Here is a 21,930-nt window from a genome sequence, read left to right as displayed (position 1 = left end):
TTCCCTTTGCAGTTGGCTTTGTGGGAGGGGAATGGGAGCAGCCTCCTGCCCCAGTAACCCGGGGTTTATGTACCTGTTTATCAAACGCTGTCTGTGTTTACAGCACTTCAGCATTATGTTTTCTTGAGGAGATTTCGTGCTTAGTTTCCCCATCCCAAACACATCCCGGAGAATTTGTGGTGCTCTGATTTCAGTGTGCAGCATGGAGACAGGACTGATTCCTCTCCCAAGCACAAAATGTCCATAAAAACGTCCCCTGTATCTCATGTGGTCACTTTTTGTCCGGGACAATTGTTAACAGTAACCAGCTTTGAATGCTTGAATGAGCCAAATTGGTATTTATGATTACTGTTCCCTTTCTTGTAGTTTATTTTTGCTTTTCCAGGGAGGTGCTAACACTAAATCTGTACCATTTTGTCGTGTAAGTCAGGAATCAAGATTCTTTTAGGAGCTAGTTCTGCTTTTATTTGGCCTCATAAATGACTTCTGGGGGCTCATATAAAACCATAACTGCAAACACTGATCTGGAATCAAGATTACCAGATCCTCTGAACACAGAATGCTTCACTGATTTCTGAAGTAAAGATTTTTGTCCAAGGCTTCTTTCCTCAGCCACTTTTCCATACAATTCCATATCTCCGAGATACTCAAGAGCCTTGTGATTTAGAGCTATAAAAAATCCAGCTGGAATTTTTGGATGAAGACCACGGTCAACAGCCCCACGGCTCTGCCATCACGTAACCCCGGCAGCGACGGCAGCATTCATCTGCCGGAGGGACCAGCCTTTCCTGGGGCCCAGCCCAGAGAATGATCTCCTCAGAGAACAAAAGGCCATTACAAACACCACCACCTTCTGCTCCCGGGGTTAGGCGTACTCTGACCCCCGTTAGCATAAACCAAGAGCAATCTGTCTGTGTAAATTTATGCCCCTTACACATAATGCATCATGTATATGCATAGCTATTACATTTCTATCTGCATGTGTGCACATGTACATGTATTTTTTTTAATCCCAAACCCTCCTGAGTGGAGGGAGGGTTAAGAGGCTGCAGTTTTTCTACCGGCGCTGCCCCTGTGCAGCTCCGTGTTGTGGGGGTGAAGCAGAGCCCAGCTGTCACCGCCATGGCAGCGTTCTGCCTGTGTACATGGGCCTTCTCTGGGGACAGCAGGGGAAAACAAACAGGCGACAGATGTGAGCCGCGTTGTTTAACGCTGTGCTGGGGGAGCCTGGCGCCGTGGGGATGTGCTGGCTGGCAGGGGCTGCCCGAGCAGGAGGGGATGCTCAGCAGCCACCCCCGATGCAGAACTGCATCTTGTCGGTGCTGACAGGAGCTGTCCTCAGCATCACCCAGCTGTTTCTGGTCCCCCGCAACAATCCCGAGGAGCAGCAGGGTGGCATCACAGAATCACAGAACTGCAGGGCTGAGAGGGGTTCGCTCCGACCCTCCTGCCAAGGCAGGCTCACCTGGAGCAGGTGACACAGGAACACATCCAGGCGGGTTGGGAATGTCTCCAGAGGAGACTCCCCACCCTCCTTGGACACCTGTTCCAGTGCTCTGCCATCCTCAATGTAAAGCAGTTCTTCCCCATGCTGAGCTAGAACTTCGTGTGTTGTAGCAGCTTTGCTGCTGCGGAACCCGTGTGCAGCCGCTGCCTCAGCACAGCCCAGGCGCTCTGAGCGAGCAGGGCCCTGCCTGTGGCTCCGAGCCCGTGAGGGGAGCGCTCTGCGCGGCGAAGCCTCAACTCGGTGCAGAAATCGCGATTTTAAAATAACAACGCCTGGCACCAGCGCCCAGGGGTTTGATATAACACCACCGGGGGCACGGGCGGCGCCCCGGCACTGCGGGAGCTGCTCCGGGGGAGAAAGAGGAGCGGGAGGCCCCGGGCCGCGGGCAGAGCCCCGGGCCGCCCCCGGCGCGGCACGGCGGGACCGGAAGTTTCCCGCGGCACTTCCGGCGCGGCCGCGCGCGCCCGCCCCTCCCGCCCGCCGCCGCCAAGATGGCGGCGCCCGTGTCGCTGCAGGTGGAGTTCGGGTGAGCGCGGGCGGCGGGGCCGGGCGGAGGGCAGGGCCGGGCCGGGATGGGCCGCGATGGGCCGGCCCCTCGGTGAGGTGGCCGCGGTACTGCGATGGGGCGGTTGCTGCCTGCGGCCTGGGGGGCCGCTACGGGCGCGGCTGGGCCCGGGCGCAGCCGCTGTCACGGGGCTGCGGGCCGGGGTAGCGGGAGCGGCCGCCGCCGGGGAGCCAGGGAACGAGACATCGGCGGGAGGGACCGGACACGGCCGGAGGGTGTCCGCAGCGTGCGGCCGTGCCGTCTGCCCGTGTGTCCGGGGCCTCGCTCCCGTCTCTCTGTGAACGTCCTGTGCCAGGCCTTTCTTTTTCTTTCACTTCTTTCAACCTCTTTGAGTTGTTTAGGTTTTTTTTTTAATTTTAATTATTAAAATTATTTATGAAAACCTCCCCCTCGTTTCTCGGCTTTTTTTTTCTGAGCACTGTCTGTGTGTGTTTGTGTGTGGACACGTGCCCTCACTGTGCTTTGTGTTTGAGCCCTGTCAGGTCTGTAAAGCTGCCAGGTTCTCACTCTGTAGCATTTCAGTTTCCAGGCCTTTGCTGCTGTAGTATCGGCATTGCTCATGCTCTTGCCCTGGGATCTTAAAGCATTTGCAGTGGAAGCTGTGCATATTTGTGGAAATACTTGTGTTATTTCGTTAAAGCCTCCTTTTAGCAGAAGCTAAAAGGCTGCTATTTATTCGCTTTTTCCCACCCTTTCACGAACACAGAAATGCCATAACCCTTTAAATACCCTTCTCCTTAAGAATCCTTTCCTCTATCTTTCCCGCTTCCAGCTGCAGCAACTCTCCTAATTTTCCCAGAAGAGTGAGATGCATTTTTGCTTCCCTTGGAAATGCATAAATGAGCTCTCTATGTAGGAACCACAGCTGAGTTCCCCACAGCTCTCTCCTTACAGAAGGACCTTATCTTGCAATCTACATTTCCCGCTGTAACAAAGCGTGACCTTGTTTTCATTACATGAAAAAATGTTTTTCATATAATTGTTATGACTTGTTCCCTCGCATGAATCTCGGCTCATGTTAATAATCACTGCTTCAATTTTGAGATAACTATTTGTTGTGAGCTGGTGGAAGAACACCAACAGAGTGCTCTTTAGGAGGGCTGCTGCATATAAGTAATGCTGCTGAAGGCATAACAAGGGTTCTGTTGTGCTCTGCCATTGCAGAGCCAAGGAAACCTACTGTGGCATTTTTAGATATCCAATTTAAAGGAACTTAATAACATCTGGAAGTATCTTTGTTGATACTTAGGTGGGGATTGCTTGTTTTAAATATTTCTCTTTATTATTATGTTGGTTTCCAAGGGAGGACAGGCACCAGTAAGTTCCCAGAAAGTAACTTCATAGGAAAATTTTTCCAAAGTAATTGGCACTTAAGTTGGAAGAACGTTTTGCCACGTTATATGCCCTTTAAAAATGGGCTGGTCATTTTTCTACCCCAGTTTAATAGTAAGTGTACTGGGTTTTTTAAGAGTTCTCTAGTTGTTAAAACTTTGGCCAGGGTAGAGTTCAGAGTCAAAAGCTCACACTTTCTGATGCTGTGTCCTGTAACTTAAAGTGGCTTTTGTGTTTATTATCCATGTCCCTGCTCACATGGTAAAAGTTTTATAATCTGAGTTTGGCCTGTGGCCTCACAACATCATGGAAAATGATTGATGTTGGTAAAGCTCAAGATTTTCACAATTGTACTTTTTCCAGAACAGGAGTAGAGGCAAGGAGCTTGCTGAGGCTTCTGAGCTGTAGTTATAAAAATCAATTATTCTTTTGAAGAGCCTAAGGTTAGGTGCCTGGACTCAATTCAAATCCCATTATTTCCAGTGTGTTTCCAGCTCCTTTACCTGCCAGGCTCTGCATATCCTGCTCAGACCTGATCTCCTGTGCTTGCTGAGGCCGTCAGTTGTTATCTGAGGGTATCCCCTAATGAATTCAAAGTGTCAGAAGAGGGATGAACATCAGGTTGTTCAGTGGAGGAAGACTGTGTATTTATTTATTTCTGGTTTACCCTGTCACCCTCACCACTTGCTTCTCCGAGTCAAGTCTCCCTCTCTGGGACACTTTGTAGTGAGTAGGTCAAGAAAGAGTTGCCAGGACTCTCAGGCAGCTGGCTCTGACTTGCTCTGTAACTTGGTGTGAGTCATTTCCCCTTTCTGTGTGTTCACACTTGGGAACTGGGGGAATATTTACTCCAGAAGGATGCTCAATTTTTGAGATTTCTGGCCAGCAGCTGTTGGGGATGAGCTGTGCTGGAGGAAGTGTGGTGGCTGTGGAGTTGTTTGAGTGGAAGCAGTGCTGGTGGCTGGAGAGGGAAGCAGCTCTGCACAGTGGTTTGGGAGCACATGGAGATGGGAACCATCCTCCCATTCCACTGGATGATGCCTGGCACCGTGGGGTTCTGGCTACAGCAGAGCCTGCTCTCTGTGCTGGCAAAGGGAGCTGGCAGCTTCCCCTGTGCACTTCTGCTTTGTGACAGGAAAAAAAAGACAAAGGGAATCCTGTGCTAAATATAGTCTGTGTCATTTGTTTTCTCTGTTGTGGCATCTATGTAAATCGCCTCTTTTGTGCTGCCTTCCTTTGACAATAAAGCAAAATCTCAGTGGTTCATTGTTTTTATTTCAGAGGTGGTGCAGAACTCTTATTCGATGGTGTCAAAAAGCATCAGGTGACTTTGCCCTGTCAACCAGAGCCTTGTGAGTATCAGAACCTGTTGGATAACTTCACAGAGGAACAACAAATGAAACAAAGCTGGTTTGTACAGCACTTAGAGTTGCCAGCAAGGATCAAAGTATTTTAAAAGCTCTTTCAGACATGCCATGGATCAGGCAGCTTGGCAAACAGGGGCTGGTTCTCAAAGTCTGAGGTCTTTCCTGTCCTGTAAGCACTTGTGAATCAAGTCCTTCCTTAAGACTTTTGCCTCCCTCCTGCTGGATAGACAACAGCCTCTGGATGTTTCCATCAAGTCTACGTTTGTCTTTCTTGATACTTGAAACCACCAATAACATCCTCTCTCCTTTGTTTTTTCCTGCCTGTTCAGAGGTTTCCTAAAGGCACACACACACATATATATATGTGTGTGTGTATGTGTTTATGTGGTTTATAGATGAGTGGAGGCATGTGTAGCAATGTAACATAAATGTTGTTTATCTACTCATTCAACCTTTCAAGTAAATGTGGTAATTTTAATATGAACTTTGCAGCTGAAAACAGTAAACCTAATGCTCAAATAGGATGCTGGACATCCTGCTCATGGCCTTCACTGCAATAAAAACCAGGATTTTAGTGTTCAAGGGATAAGCAGGCATAATTCCTGGTTTGCAATTTGGAATATCAATACTGAGCAGTGCTGCTCTAACTCACTCACTTCTGTGCATACTTCAGTTGTAGTGTAATTTTGCCACAGGTATGTTCTGAATTTTTCTAGCTAGATAGCACTGCTTTATGCTATTGGAGTGGGATTATAAATCAAAATAACACAAAGCCATGAGGGAATGTTAGCAACCAATATCTCACAAATGGCTGATACCATAATCTAGGTGCTGGGAACTTCCAGGCCTGAAATCTTTTTGCTGTGCCTGGAAGTAATTAGAGATTGGTAGAAGTGCTTTTGATGCTTGGACATAAGTATGTGTAATTCAAATATAATAGGAATACTGCAATATTGTGTTATCTTGTGGTTAAGGACAGGGACTAAGGCTCCAGAAACATGACCTGATGCTGATTTGCTTTGTGAATTTAGTCATGTTGCTTTACTTTCCCCTGTTGCTAGTGATACTTTCATGTATCACAAGAGAGTTCAGCATTAAATTCCAGCACTGTTGAAGCACTTAAGATCCTTAAATGAAAGGTAGCAAAGAAATACTAAAACACTCATTTAGTTGCTTTATAAACTTGGGGGCTAGAGCATAATTTTCTTCAGTGCTCTGCAAATTTAAAGTACCCAGTAGCACCTACTGTTTTGGTGGTGTTCAAACCATGATCAGATGCTGAAGAAAAGGGGGTTATTACAGGAGATGTTTATTTCTGCCAGGGGAGGGGAGGCTGTTAATACCAAAGAGGGATTCTTCCAGCCCCATGGCTGTCAGCAGTGCAGTTGCATGTCGCCTGATCCATTCCCACTTGAAGCTGCTGGGAAGACTTCTGCAGCCTTAGTAGGATCTGCATTTATCCTAAGGGATAAATCTCTCCCTGAAGGCCTGTCTCAGCCTCAGGGTTCAAACTCCTGTTCTCCAGTGATTCATTCCAGATTCAGCTAACACATTATTGCTCCCAGCTTTTCCCTCTGCCTTGTTTTCCAGATGCTGCTGTCCCTGTGACAGGAGTGGCAGAACTGGCAGTACCCCCTTGTCAGCTCCCCTGGTTTGCTGCTGTCTTGTGCCTTGGTTGTCAGGGAGGTTTCATTTTGGGGCTGGTTGTGGATTGCAGCATCTGAGGAGCATAAACTGAGCTGTGAGACAGCTGCTGTAGTGACATTTACACCCAGCCCAGGGATGGGACAGGCAGAGGTGGCCTGAATGTGTGACAGTAAGGGATTACTGGAAACACCCCTCATGATACTCCCAGAAGACAATTATGTTGTAGTGGTGAGGAATCAATGGAATCATATCAGAAACTATTAATAATTTTATTGAAATTTTATGTTGTTCCTAATGCCATGTATTTCCCTTGTTTTCACTAAGAAATTTTAACTCTCTTATCTCTGGGTAAATAAAGATATGCATAGCCAGGTCCCTGCTGCCCTTGTGCAGCCAGAATTGCAATGATTAGAGAAATAAAACAGCTCAGTTCTACTGGGCACATCCTGTTGCTTACCTTATCCTGAATGTCCATCATTGAATTCTCCAGGGAAAGACTTGTAGTATGAACACTACTTGAAGACCTGCACTTCTAACCCCATTTTAAGTGATTTCATTAACTGCCAAGTTTATTTTTGGCCATTTTGGCCTCTCTTACCTACTCTTCCTTTTTTCTAGGTTATTTTTGTCTTTGTCCTCCTTTTTGCAGAACAGTTGCTTCTCTCTGGGTTATGGTGCCCACCTATATTTTAATTGTTTAGGCGTTTTTATATATATATCCCAGGAGGGAAGGGAGGTGGAAAATTATATGAAGAAATGCCTACAAATATTTACATGAATAAAACAAGCTGTGCTCCATAGTTGGCAGGGGCAGTCAGTGTTCTCTAAATGATATGTTCTCTAAATGATAACATTATTTGAGCAAGCTCTTTATATGGTCATTTCTTTTTTCCTGATAACAGGCACTAGATGGAAAGTAGGTGGGTTCCAGATCCAGGTGACTTTTTCAAGATTTGATTCTCTGTCCTTTTCTGATGCTTGGACTTGGACTCCTGGAGGGATTGGGAAAGACAGGAGGAAGGAAGCTGCAAATGGGACAAGAGCAAGCCACAAGGGATACAGCCACATGGCAGGACCTATTTTTATTATCTGAGGGGCATTTTGTATCCTGATGTCAGTTCTTCAGCAGTTCTTTATTTCCAAAGTAGAGCTGTCTCAGCCTGCATTTTGAAGTTGCTGCCAAAGTGGGAACTTAGAAAGGTGTGGTGTATGTGCATAGGCAGCAGATTTACCTAAGCCACACTTTGTGCAGGACTGTGTAATCTTGTAGAGCTGTTGCAGAGAGAAGACCTCAAGTTAAACAAGAATCTTGTCCCAGATTTCTGGCTATCCTGATGATTTCACTGATAATGCTGTTTGAGGATCTAAAGGCATTATGCCCTGTTGGCTTCTTCTGCATAAAAACAGTGTGTGTGGGAGAAAGCAGCTGGGGGAATAACGATATTTGTCACATGGAGAGAGGATTAAATTGGCAGGGAAATCAACTTTATTTTCAAGCATCTAAGAGGCTATTAGAGACAATGGAGCATAAAAGAGAGAAACCCTAGATTAAAAACTGAAAATGTATTTGGCAGCCTCCTCCTGAAACAAGCCACAGTAATTTAACCAAGTGCTTCAGTAATCAAATAGATCATTGTATGACAGCTCTGCAAGTGATGCTGGAGCTCCTTCCTCCATCTCACTGGGACTCACAGTGGTGGATTTGTCTTGGCCATGTGAGTTGCATGGATGCTGTTGGAAGGGTAGGAAGTCACTGGCATTGTTTAACCCTTGTAGTCGTTTCAGGTTTAGCTCAGCTGCATCATCTGATGAAGAGTGTTTACAAAACCTCTCTGCTGTGCTGTCTTCTGGATGTTGTACCCAGAGTTGGGGCTGTGTGTGAAGTCTCTGGCACTTGTGCTGCAGGCTGCTCAGCTGCTGTCACAGACCTTTGAGTTCCAACTTCTCATGTGGCTTCAGTGGTGTGACTCCTGTTTTTGGAGCAGCAGTTTCACTGGTGCTCACTAGGATCTTCTGGGCTAATCAAGAATTCACACTCTATTTTGGCACTTTACAAGTCTGGAAGGTTAAATTATTAATCAGTGTGTTTTGGTAATTGTTTGTGGTTTCCCTTTGCCAAAACTCTAGGGGAAAAAAGCCCACTGCCAATCAGATTTTTTTTAAGAGGGAAAATTAAAATAATCTGCCAAATATTGCTTATGTTGAATCCCTGTAGAGAAGAGCATGGTGTGCTCCTCGAGAGCTTTGCTTTCCAGGGGCCTTGTTCTGCACAGCATGGAGGACTGCTGGGGACTTGGGAGCATTCATCTTCTGGGAAAAGAGCCTGGGGATCCTGAGAGATCAGACCTATGTTACAGGCAGGGTGGCTTACAAAATAGAGCATGGCATGTGCTCAGCATTGTCTGGGGTGCTGGACCAAAAGAACCTGTAAAATCCAGAGAAGCAGGTGGCGTTGGCTGTAGGTAAGTGCCTAGTGCTGGGTAGTACATCACAGTTGAATCATTAATATTCTGGCATGCTTTTATTGCTCTGTTTATTATTCCTAACATTTTAAAACTTGCTCCAAAGAAAGAATAAAAATATATTTGCTAATGTAGAGGCTTATTAGAAGAGTGGTAAAAAAGCCCCCATAGATCTGTGGAACTTCATGCAGTCAAATCTTTTTAACCACAGTGTGTGGTACTTGCAGCTCTCAAAGGACTTGGGTTATTCCCCTCCTCGTGCATCCCACTCGTGCATCTCTTTTAGGCAGGAAATTATAGATTTGGTGGCAAGGGAAGGGGGCTCAGTGGATGATGCAGGGTGGGTGCTCAGCAGTCAGGGTGAGCAGTGTTTGCAGCGTCAGAGCTGTGGCGATGCTGATGGAGCAGCTGATCCTGGTGTGAGGCTCGGCTCCAGGTCCCTGTCCCAGCGAGGCTGCGGCTCCCTTTAGAGGGAGCAGGGTAATAAACGCTCGTCCTCACAGGAGCAGTCCCATCACCCTCCTGGGAGGCCGTGGAGCCGCTTTACCGGATCAGCTCATCCCAACTCATTGTGGAAGGAGCTTCCCAGGCACTGGGAAACCAGCTCTTGTGTGTGACCAAATCCCTGGGATAACAAAGCCTGGCTCTTACACCCTCCTTCCCAGCCGCTGTATTGCAGTGCGGACACCTAGCAGGATAACCCCTCTGTGCCACCCCCCTCCTCTCGCTCTTTTCTCTCGGTGGGATTTGCTGTGCTGACAGCGCTGTTCAGAGGGTGGCAGCGGAGCAGGGCTGGGGAGGAGGATCCGGGCCCTTTAAACCGCTTAGCATGCGGTTCACACGGCTCCGGGCCAGCTGTTCCTTTCTCCTCCTGCCCTCACTCGCAGGAGTTGTTTGCTGAGCTCAGAGCTCCTGTGCAAAATTGCTTTTCAAAAGAGCCACTTTCTGCTTAATTAAACAATGAGCCGCCGTCCCTCTGCACATCTGTAAAGCTCCCTCCGCAGCCCCTTTATCCCACAAACTGCTCCATTCTTACCTCCATTCACTTGTAAATCTCACCCCCCCTCTCCTCCACCCTGATCATCTCACTGGCCCTTTCTTTTTCCCTTTCAAGTAAGACTGAGGAGCTTGGAGTATCTGTGGGGGTGGCTGGGTTGGGTGGACAGGAATCGGTTTAATGGTGCTTGGCCCTGTATGAAAACCTAATAATAGCCAAGCAGATCTGAGCCCAAAAGTGAGAGGCGATTTCTGTATTTAGAGGAATAAAATCATGACAGTTTCCTGAGCTGAGCTGAGACACTGACTCATCCAGCAGCCAGAGGGGACACAGCCACCAGCCAGGCTGGGAGGGGGGCAAGGATTTGACTTCAAGGCATTTTCTGATCCAGCTGGCAGTGCCAGGGAAAGCCCAGCCCAGGGAATTCCCTCGGCCAGGCTGGCTGTGTGCAGAGCAGTGCCAGGCTGCCAGGGAATCCCTCTCCACTCTGGCAGGAGCAGCCACCTTCCTCCGTGGTTCAGGGTTGCACATCAGCTCTGTGTTGTCTCTTTAACAGCAATAAGGTTTTCATTTTCAGCCCTCAGTGCCTGTGCACACACCCAAAACTCAGAAACTAGGAAAATAGGAGAGAGGGGAAATTTCGGTTTGCTGGGTTTTGGCAAAGCTTTACACTGGTGGTTAGTAATGCATTCTCTGAATTGTCTTGCTGAGAGCTTAAAAAAAAATTAACCAGTAACATTCAAGGTTAAACAGGATAAATGAATGGAAAAGTGATGAGGTGGGATATCTCCTTTATCATTGAGAAGGACAGATTATAGCCAGCATGATGCAATATCATCTAGTATAGATTGATAGGGAGGAATGAAGAAATGGGAGTTTAGTGCATTAGCAGAAGATTCCTGACTGCAAAAACTATTAGACCATGGCACAGTCTCCTTGGGGTTTGGTAGCAGGTCTACAGTGCTCAAGCCTCTTAAAATCAGAGCAGACAAGGCTCGGGATGGTCTTTTGTTGAGAATAATTCTGCACTGGCAGAGGGATAAAATCACAGGACCTGTTAAGGAGATGCTTTTTTTAATGCCTGCGATCCCAGGCTGGTACTTGGCTGCTGGGGCAATAGTCTTTGAGACTCTCTCAGCTCCTTCCTTTGACAATTTTGAACGAGAGGCAAGACCCTGGGCCAACACTAGTGATCTGTGATCCTAATTAAAAGAGACAGTTTGGTGCACTGGCATTTATTGGGGAGCCTGAAGTGACAATAGCGTTGGGTGTTACAGGATTAGATGCTCTGACTTTGGAAATGAGTAGGGATTAGGTTTACCCTGAGAATCAGCTCGAAGCTGCTTTTTTTGTCATGGGAGCTGATGGATCTGGAGGCTTGCTGCTGGCTAGCGGTGGGATTGGAGATCCCTTGAACTTGTATTTCCCTACCAGCAATCTGTGAGGAGTGGAAGATCCCAAGCAGCTCCTCTCCAGTTCATAAGCATTGTGATTAAAACCTCAGGGCTGAGAATTGCTGGGATAGCTGGGATCTGAGTCCTCACTGCTGACAGGAAGGCTCTGAAAGACCTCTGTGATCCTTTCCCATTTTGTGGACACAAGAAAATTAAGAAGAGCAATGCTCTTCTAGATGAGAAGCAAGAAAAAGACGTCTTAAAGCAATTAAAATTTACAGAAGCCAAGACCTTAGTGTTCATTTGTAGCAGACAAGAACAGATGAGAGCAACAATTGCAATTCTCTTATGCCTGTTACCCCCTAATTAGTTACCCCCTAATTTCTTCCCTAATACTTAAATCACTGCCCATTCCAGTGTGTGGCAGGATTGGCTTGTGCACTTGTCAGAGAAAATGGATTTTACTCTTGCTGCAAAATTTGCCTGGCTGCTCACTCTGCGTAATACCAAATCCATTTGCCTGTGACTCCATTTATATCAGCCATTCCAGGTCTTCTTCTGCAGTTTATGGCACACCATGGTCTGCTTCAGAGAGTGATTTGCATATCAGATGGGAGGCTGGAGGAGTTGGAAGGATCCCTTAGATCTGGTTTTGAGCTCTTTTAGATAGCAGATTCCTGGAGGATCCGAAAGCAAAGAGCAGTCATGCACCTGGAAGAGCAGCAGGTCTTGGGAGCTGGTTTGTCTGTTTTAAAACAGGCTGCTTAAGCAGGGAAAGGGACATACAAATTGTTTTTCCATACATTTCCATGCAGGCAGGGGGAATAATGGCAGAGGAGCGGCAGGGAAGGGGCTTTGTCATGGTTACAGGCCGGTGGCTGAGAATGTGGGTGGAGCAGCGCTCGTCCAGAGTTAGTGACCTCAGCAAATTGGAGCTCAGCCATGGTCAGTATGATAAATGATCTTATTCTGGGTCAAAGAAATGGTACCCCACAGGGAGGTGTCCACAAGGCGGCCCGGGAAAGCGCCGTGCTCCTGCAGCACTGACCCCTTAGTGACCAGTGCCACATATATCTTATTTACTGCCGACCAGAAGGGAATTTTCCATGGTTCAGCCTTTATAGGGATCCCCTATTTCCCTGAAATAATCTCTCAGTTCTGCAACCAAGGCAAGAAAATGGGTGTAATTATACCTTCTGGGTGCCCTTCGAGGCTCTGTGCAAGTTTGTATGTGGATTTTAAGGCAGGGGACGCAGAGATGTCTGGTCCTTGTGCGTGTGTGAATCGATGAGCAACCTGTGCAGCTCCCTGGGAGCCAAGGGCTGTGTGTCTGTGTCAAATGGTATCAGGGTTGCACAGAATCCTTCCATGTTTCTGCACCTTTATCAGTTCACTGTGAGATCCTTCTAGTGCAACACCCAGCTTGGTGTTTCTTATTCGAAGCACCTGGTTTCTCTCTGCACACAGTGAGTACTCTCTTTTCTGAATTGTCACTGATGGATCTGTCAGGCCCAGGAGGTTTTATTGAGCTAGGAGAGATATATGGATTTCAGCCCAGCTTTTGAGGGTTCAAATGAACCCAGGCAGGGCTAAAATGGACTATTAGATACATTCCTGTTGCAGAGGAAGCTCAGCAGATTCTTCATGGAGGAGCAGTTGGGGCAATGCAGGTGGTCAGGCCTTGGAGGATTCACAGGAGGACAGAGCAGGCTGTGCATTCTCTGCCACAGCCAGGAGTGTTTGTGGTGCAGCTGGGCTGAACAGGAGCCGAGGCTGTTGGGGCTTGTGTGCTCTCACTGCGGTTCCTGCATCCTCTTGCGTGACAGGGAATGACTTTGTGTCACTGCAAGCACACATCTCGTTTTCCTGAGCGCTGTGTTTCGCTGGGTGATGGCTTTTCTGCATACATTGTGGGCTTGAGCTCCCATCTGTGCACTTGAACTAAGCAGTTTTCTCAAATGATTGTTGGTTTTTCTTTTTTTTTAATTAACTTTAGATTATTTTTTTCCTAAGAATTTGGAGAGGGTTGATGTACTGCTAGCACAAGCAGCAGAAGCTGTCTCTGTGTAGAAATAAGACAGGGATTTCCTACCATGTGTTTCAGTCCCTCCTTTGCAGCTTGAGAATATTACCACTTCCTTGGCTGGTTCAGTCTTGCTTCTTCTCTGATGCTGCCAATGGGGAGGACAGTTAATGAGAATTAAGAGTGCATTTTTTGATGTGATATTTGTTTGCTGTGAGTGAAATGGCTACCAAAAAGATTTCAGTAAGACCATGCAGCAGTGATAAAAATATATCATTACTGGGATGAGCTGGGTCCGAGTTGGTGATGCTGGAGCAAAGTGCTGTATTGTCTGAGCTCTCACCTGAACCTCCCTCTGGAGCCAAAAAGCACGTTGGGTTTTGCAGCCAAATCACAGCACCTGTAGTACAGCTGTGCTCCTGCCAAAGCAGATGCCTCTGTTCTGTGATGGGGGCCAGCTTCAAACCAACACGAGTGTGAAATCGCAGCATTGTAATGATGGTTTAACTTCTCAGCAGATGTGGTGTCTGACCAGGCTGAGATTTTTTCCTTCTTTATATGTCATCTGTAGAGAACCTGCTGTTTGCATAGAAAATCCTTGGCCCAGGCAGCTGGAAACCTGTTAGACCTGTAGCATGGTATCAGAAAGAAAATGTCTTAGGGACGCTACATATGTCAGCTGTAAGAGATGAGCAGTCGTGCTATAATTTACCTCTTATTATTTCCATCATGAGAACACAGAGTCCTGAGCTGTTGATCAAGACTGCTGTTTGAGGCACTGAGCTGAGCTGCAAGATGGCTTCTCCACAGACCACTTGCAATGAAGTAATCTTGTTCCTTTTCAATAGCTTACTTGTGGGAGATAGTTTTGGTGTGGCTGTGGTCATCTGTCATCCTTTATAATTGATTTGTTCTAGTAATATTGGTGTATAGCACATAGAGAAATGAAGGTGGATGAAAAAATTGAATGCTGATAAAGCAGATGAAAGTATTGTCTTAAAGTTGGCTGTGGAGAAAGGGTCTTAATTTTTGTACCTTTTGGAGTGGGCAAGCTCCAGGCATGCATAGGGATGTCTGGGGTTTTTTCCTACTGTTTAAATTCTTCAGTATGTGTGTACGTGACTTGTGGGTAGGAGTAAATGAATGTCGGCTCAGGTGGGACTGAAAATAACATTTGTTATGGGAGGAGATGGGGTGAGGGAGTCTTGCAGCTCAGCCTGGAATAAATCAGTCCCCTCGCCCCTCCGTCCAGGCTGCTTCTAGGTGGCTGCCTTTTATCCAGCTAGAGCAGCGTGTTTCTGTTTAAATGATCTCTCCTGAAAGGTCCCAGAGGAAAGGGCTGCTTATTCCATGCAAGGAGAATGGTATATGGCACAGCTCATTGTTGTGTGCCCTGCTGCAAGTGCATAAATATGAAACAGCTCGCGGGCAGTGCTGCGGTGGGGCTGGTGTCCCCTTCACACCCCCCCTCCCTCTCCTGAAGGCTCCTCTCCATCTTCCTTCCTTTACAGCTTTCATTTCTTGGTGATGGAGAGAGGGAGCCATTTGGGTGTGAGATCCTGAGGGCTTGACTGCAGCAGCGTTTTTCAGGGGAAGGTGAATGTAGTTAACTCCTGTTCTGATGGCTGACCGACCGCTGTGGTGCACGTGTGTGTGTGTGTGTGTACACATATATATATATATATATATATATATATATATAAAATATATATGTATGTATGTATGTATATGTATGTAAATACACACACCTTCTTAGTGGTGCTCCCTGTCCCCCGTGCACGTTGCTAGGAAGGAGGCAGAAAATGGTCTATTTTGTTCTTTTAGCTACATATCATTACAAGGCAGTTGTGGATTGGCCCCAGGCAGGTGATCCAGATTAGCAGGCAGTTTTGAGGCACAAAGCAGCTCCTTTTGACCAGATCAGAGTGATCCAGTGCTTGGAGGTAGCAGTACCTGTTGTGCTCTGGGCAGCCCTGTGGTGAGATCAGGGTTTTAGGGCAGAGTGCTGATTTGGAGGCACCAATGCCCTGGGAAGGCAGGGGGAACAGAGGCAATCTCAGAGCATCCCCCTCCCCCTTTCCCCCGGAGAAGAGGCCCCCATCTGCTGCAGATGGACATATCCCCATTGCCTAGTTGATGTGCACCTGTCTACACCAGGGCTGTTCATCCTGGGTGTGACAGAAGCAATGAGGGTGACATTATTTGGAACAACCCCAGTTTGGCTCTGGGTAGCATCCATGATCCCATAAAATCCTGGGGTAAGGCCTGGGCTGAGTCAAGCCACTACAAATGCACATATTATTGCTGGTCATGAAGCAAATACATGGGGAATGGTACAAACAATGAATTTAACTCAGAGAAGCATGTGTGGAAAGATACCTCATGACTACAGTGAGCTTACCTCACATAAGAAACCCATCCTGCCATCCCTGCTCCTCCTGGAGCTGGGCTGCAGCCCTCACTGGTGGATTTGTGCCTTCAGAAAGCTTCCTTGCTTCTTGAAAACAAACAAAACTCTTTTGGGGCTTTCAAAGGGCTGTTTAAAGGAGCCCCGGGAGAATAACTGATTGTGGATTCGGAATGATGAAGTGGTTTGTGGAACAGTGAAATACAGAGGCAAATGCAGGAGAACTCCACTTTGCAATTTGTCAGCTTCTCTAAACCCTGTAACGGATTGTTCCCCCCCTCTGTCTCTTCTCACCTCTCCAATAGGAAATTAACTGATGCTATCACTAAAGAAATTGTTTTTGCCTCACAAAGTAAAATTGATACTATAAAAACCCGCCAGCAGTGTCTCCTCCTCCTTTTACATGAAGACAAATCCTTCCTGTCACCTACTGAAATGGAAAGATAAAGGCTGAGCTTTAATAAAGAAGCTCTAAGCATAAAGTGTAGCAGGAGGGAGCAGGCACAGCATGGGGAACACTCCACAGCAGCAGGTGTGATGCTGAGGGGTGCTGTAAGTATCCAAAATGCAGGAGGACCAGGGCCCTCCTGTCTGTTTAATGCATGCCCATGGACAGGTTTGGGCCCCAGGGCTCCCAATGTCTCCAAGAGTTTGTGCTGGGTTTGGTGCAGAAGTGTCTGGCTTTGCTCCATTCAGGTTCTTAGGCTTGCTTGTTTAGACTTTTAAAATCTAATTAAACGCACAAAAGAATTAGACATAATTTGTTGGGTGACAAGATAATGCAGAGGATATGGGATGTGTCAGAGACCTGAACACCAGGAATCTGCTGCTAGATTGGTGCTTCAGCAGGAACTGCATTCATTCTTCGTGGGATGAGTTTTCTGTGGGAAACCTCTTCTGCCAAACCACAGGGACAGGACTGTCTGTGAGTTTCTTTGCAGCTATCCCCATCCATCCTGCATGTTCCTCATCTGCTCTTTTGTGGATAAACAATCACTTTGCTCTGGCATCACTGGGAGCCATCAGTTAGTTTGTAAACCCTGTCCTTCCTTCTTGCAGGGGATATCAGAAACCTGCTCAAGTGGATCAAACAGAATCTGTTGAAAGAGCGACCAGAATTATTCTTGCAAGGGGAATCTGTGTAAGTACAACTGTTAGGAATCCTCCTTGTGTTTCTCTCTTGATCCCCACAGTTTGGGGGACTTTTCCTCTGGGGCAATTTCCTATTGAGTAAGTCAATGACCATGAAAAGACAGGATTTGCTGAAGTGATAGTGGGAGGTATCCCACCCACACCTTGCACTGTCCACAGAGAGCATCTTTTGCAGCCTTCACCCCACATCTTTAAACCTTAAACATGAAGCAGGGCCATTTATACTTTCTCTTCATTGTCACTTGGAATAGAGCAGCACCTGTATCCTCAATTCCAGGAGTTTTAGCAGGTCTGTCTGTTCCCTGCTGACATCACTGGGACTGAAGCAGTCATTCTGAGAAATGCCAACAAATACTTCTTCTGGGAAATGTATTTTTATTATCAAAATGGGGCCAGTCTCATGGAGGGGGGGGGTAGGAAAAAAAAAAGGCAAGAGAAATGGAGCAGAGTGAGCTGTGCAAGCCATCCCTGACTGCGGGGTGGCGCTGGGGGTGTTTAACATTCGTCACGGATCTTTGTGAGCTGAAGCGTGTGCCAGGTCCCCTGGTAACAGGAGAGACAATTGCAGGACACTGAAGATCAAAGAGGGGGAATCCCTTTGCTCAGAACCAGGGGCTTGGAGTGGATCCCAGGTGTTTAGTGCCTCTGCTAGGGGCACTGGAATGGCTTTCCCTGCCTTCACACCGAGCTCTGTGCGCTCGCCTGTCGTGCGTGGGTTTTAATTACCTGGCTTTTCTGCATGGTACGGAAATGCAGTCATCCTGGAGCATCCTCACAACGGAGCCTTTTCATTCAAATGAGCTTTGGGATTGCTCCTGCGTCCCCTTTATTTGATCTAGAAAGGGCACAGACTGTACCTGTTTCCACCTCCATGCTAGGATCCATTTTTTGGCATTACAGGCAGTCAGCCTGTGATCTGTGCTGTGACATCCCTTGTTCTTAACTATTTGTGGAGCTTTTTAGCAGCCCTGTATCCTAATTATTTCTCTCTATTCTGCAGGAGGCCAGGAATTTTGGTGCTCATCAACGAGGCAGACTGGGAACTAATGGTCTGTACTCCTTCAGTTTGACTTTCTTTGTTGAAAATATTGCTCTCTCTTTTCTGTGGTTGCTCTCACAGCAGCTATTTCTGATTCTTGCCCCAAGCAAAGCATCTCATATTTGAGGGGGAAGGGGCAGGCTGGAATCTATCTCCTGTACTCTGGCTGTTCAAAAGCCTGGAGCCTCTCTCTAACCTGCTGAGTCTCATCAGCCAGGCAGGGTCTGAAGAGAGATCACCCTTTTTCCTGGTCTCTGGCCCTGGGTTTTGCACCTCTGGATGCTGGCAGGTCCCCCCACATGTGGGGTGACAGTGGTGGGGGCACCTGGGACCTTCAGGCCTCACACAGAATCACCTTCCCTGAAGTTAGGTGGTGCCTGGCAGGTAAAGGCCACAGGGAGATTTCAACTCAAACAGGCACCTGGTAAATGTCTTCCCTTCTCAGCCCACTGTTGTGCTCAAACAAACATCCCCTTGCCACTTCCCTGCCTCAGGCAACCACCTGTTCTGTCAAAACCCTGGTCCAGAAAGTGATGTGGGGTGATGAGCATCAGCACTGTGGCTGATCTCTCACCTTTGCTTCTGTTATGATGAAAACATCAGTCTGTCCCCTTCTGCTCTCCCTAATACTCACCATCTTTTTATGAGCTGTTTTCTCTTTGCAGCTTGTATTTGGAAATGACATTTAAACAATTTTTCATTTTTTTTCTTGGCCTGCAGGGTGAGCTGGATTATAAACTCCAGGACCAGGATAATGTGCTTTTCATCTCAACATTGCACGGCGGGTGAACTCCTGAAAAAACAAGAGGATGTAAATCCAAATCCCTGGGAAAAAAAAAACAAACAAAAACCTTAACCCACCTAAACCTCTCTTGAACTGCCTGTGTCCAGTCTCTGCATCTTCCCACCGCGTTCACTTGTTCTAGACATCCAAATAAAGCCCTGCCAGCCTGCGGCCTTCTGTCCACCACAACAGCATCCATCTTTTGGTCCTCATTTCACCTCTCCTGACTGCACTTCCAGGTACCCTAACAAGCAGAGAGCACCTCAGCATGTGGGACTTTGTTTTTGTCTGACAGGAGGAAGAGGGGTGCTGAACCCTGAGTAGGATAACATGTCTTGACATGCAGTGAGGTGTTCTGGTGCTGGGAACCAGGATTCTTTTAACACGATGTTTAATGTCGGTACAGTCTCTGCACCAACCACGGGATGGGTGAGAAAGTGCAAGGAAACAAAAGGGAACTTGACTAGCTTTTCCATGAGGTAGCAAAGATGGCAGCTCCCGAACCCTCAGAAATTACTTTCACCTTGTCATGATATTTATTTATGGGAAACAGGAGAGAAATAGGCCTTTTGGGTTTTGTATTTCTGATCCCTCATGCTGCTTTCATACCAGAGCTGAGGCAGGGTGAAGTACTGGCCCATGAATGATGTCAATTTATAATGATTTGGTTGGAGGGGAAACAAACCCTCACCCGGCCTGAGACAGCACAGAGTGATCAGGGCAGCAAATGATCTTTCTGTCACCGTGATAGACAGAATTGATCGGGCTGCACTGCATTCTGTGCAGGTGGGAGCTGCAGTCTGGCTGGAGAAGGGCTGGGGCTGGAGATGCACAGTTAAAGTGCCAAGACCTGATAAAGTCAGTGGCTTTTAACCCTTTGTGCCAGTGGGAGGGAGAGGCTTCTTGCTGTGTGCCCTGAAGAAGTCCTGTGAGCACTGTGGAAGTGGGTGTGGGGGGTTCTGCTAGGGCACGGGTGTTGTTGGCTTTCCAGAAGTTTCCTCAGAAAGACAGACTGGCCCCTGCCAGCCAGGAGGCTATGGCGAGAGCAGAGGGATGGGCTCAGAGAAGATAGCAGTGGCAACAACAGGTCTGAAACATGCTGCATGAGCTTCCAGGAGTGCCTGACCAGGACTGTGCTCCTGCGCTCCCCCCGCCCCACTCACCTGTTTCGGCACGGCTCCAGCGGCACGCAGGGGTCCCCGGCAGCAGCTCCTGCCTGAGCCGCGGCTGTGGTGGAGCTCAGTGGGTGCCTCTCAGAGCTGATCTGCACCACGGACTGCTCTAAGAGCCCTGGATCTTCAGGAGCTGCTGAGGAGGTGGGGAGCAGCCGGCGCACCAGCCCTGCTCAGGCAGCCCGGCCCAACACCCGAGAGCTGCGCACAAGGAGCCTTTCCCGCGCTGCGCCTGACAGAGGAGTTCCTCTGATGCAGAGAGTGATTCCCTCAGCTGACTTCTCCACTGACTCCTCTCTGTCTACCCCTCCACAACCTGCCTAACTAAACACCCACAGCCTATGATGCTTCTGCATCTAAGGAGCCCCAACTTCAACCCACCCAAACCGATATTCAGCCTTTTCCAAATCCAGACACAGCACCTTGAGTCCAGCTCACACCATTCATAAGTGACACAGACCGGCCAAAGCTCTTCTCTGCCTTGAGTTCCTGGCCTTTAGCTTAGCTGGGCCAGGACAGTGGAAGGGGATTCCTGGTGATGATAGAAGCTGGCTGAAAAACAAGGAACCTGTGTGGCATGCAGCTTGAAACAGACTGAAGCACAATGGGAAAAAGCAGGTTCATCTTCAGCACTGCTGCCTGCCCTTCCTCTACCCTGCCTCTGCCTTAGGCTGGGCTTGTCTCTTCTCATCCCCCCCAGCTGTTTGCTCAGATAAGATGGGTTCCTTCCCCAAAAGCTGTTATTCCCCTCGATAGTGCAGGTAGACCCAGGTGGCTTAGATCCTGCTGTAGTAAAAGCTGTCAATCACTGCTAAAAAAAGCTAGAAATGGGAAGATGAAGGAAGCCAAGGGGGATGGAGAAGAGGGGTACAGCAAAATCCTGTAACAACAAGAGCAACAAAAAGTTTCTGAAATAAAAGCCTTTTAAAACATTCTCCCCTCCAGCTTTGTCCTAGATAGGCTCTTGGTGAAATTCTGCTCGGATCTTGTAATGCTTCCCTCCTCCTCCTGGGTTTCCTTGGCAGCCCCGGCCAAGCCGTTTGGCTGGTGGATTCATAAAGCCTCTCTGTTAGAAGGAGCCTTCCTCCGGCCGCCGTTCCGCGGGGGCTGCTCCGCTCCGAGGGGCTCCCCGAGCCCCGCCGCGGCGGTGAGGGCCGTGCCCGCAGCCGGAACCGCTCTCCGCCAAACCCGCCCGGTGCCCGAGCGGCGGGGCCGATTCCCGGCCCAACGGAGACCCAGCGCAGCCGGAGCGGCCTCCGTGTGCCCGGGGCCAGCGGGGCTGCGGCAAGAGGACCGGGAGAGTGTCCCGGTGCAGGGGGCCGGGCACACGCCGAAGTACGTTAAACGAAATTAAGCCGCAATGTTAAAATAGATAAATAAATAAAGATAAGAAGGATAAACCGGGATGGAGCCGCAGGGCCGAAGTGCCTGCCCGCCGCGCCGGTCTGCGGCCCCACCGCCCCCGGCAAAGCGGCCGGTGCCCGAGGCTCGGCCCCTCCGTCCCTGCCTGCCGCCTACCCGGTCGGAGCTGGCCGTCCCGGTGATGATCCGGCCGGGGTTTGACGCATTAACAACCGAGCACCTTCGGCCGCGCCGAGCAGAGCGGAGCCGCCGCTGGTGTTTCCTTAGGTTCCCTGAAATCCTGGCCCCGGCCCCCGGGACGCAGCCGGGAGCGGTTACCTGCCGTGCCCCGGGCCCGGGGAAGGTCCGTCCTCTGTCCTGTGCCCCGAGAACCGTCCTGGCGCCCCGCCGGAGGAGGTGAAACCTCTGCTACAGATGTCCAGACACAATTCTTGGTTCGTACGGCTCCATCGCACAAGAATTGCGTTTGGACAATCAGGAGCGGAGATTCCCATCCCGGGCTCGCGGGATCTTCCAGGGGGAATCCGGCTGGAGCCTGGAAAAGAAGGACACACGGGCCCTGAGCCGGCTCCCGCCGCCCCCCGCTCCCGCTTCCCGGCCCCGCCGAGCCGCTGCTCCAGCCCCGACAAGTTTCGAGCGCAGCCGCGGCGTTTCGCATCCCGGGTTCCATTTAATGGCACCGCGAGGAGTTTAATTTTATCTACTTATTTCTTACCCCTA

At 48.7% G+C, this 21,930-nt stretch overlaps 1 protein-coding gene across 1 annotated transcript; it reads left to right on the top strand.

The window, feature by feature from the left end:
• Nucleotides 1–1,967: 1,967 nt before the first annotated feature.
• On the top strand, nucleotides 1,968–20,763 carry URM1 (ubiquitin related modifier 1). The gene is made up of 5 exons (XM_084219440.1): nucleotides 1,968–2,033; nucleotides 4,686–4,756; nucleotides 16,761–16,842; nucleotides 17,854–17,902; nucleotides 18,613–20,763. Exons 1-5 carry the CDS (start codon nucleotides 1,999–2,001, stop codon nucleotides 18,679–18,681), a joined length of 306 nt encoding a protein of 101 aa, XP_084075566.1. The 5' UTR covers nucleotides 1,968–1,998; the 3' UTR covers nucleotides 18,682–20,763.
• Nucleotides 20,764–21,930: the final 1,167 nt, after the last annotated feature.

This window comes from Fringilla coelebs (genome assembly GCF_963513975.1).
Source record: "Fringilla coelebs genome assembly, chromosome: 21".
Lineage (NCBI taxonomy): Eukaryota > Metazoa > Chordata > Aves > Passeriformes > Fringillidae > Fringilla > Fringilla coelebs.
Note: the sequence above shows the minus strand (reverse complement) of the source record. Positions and strands in the feature narration are given on the sequence as shown.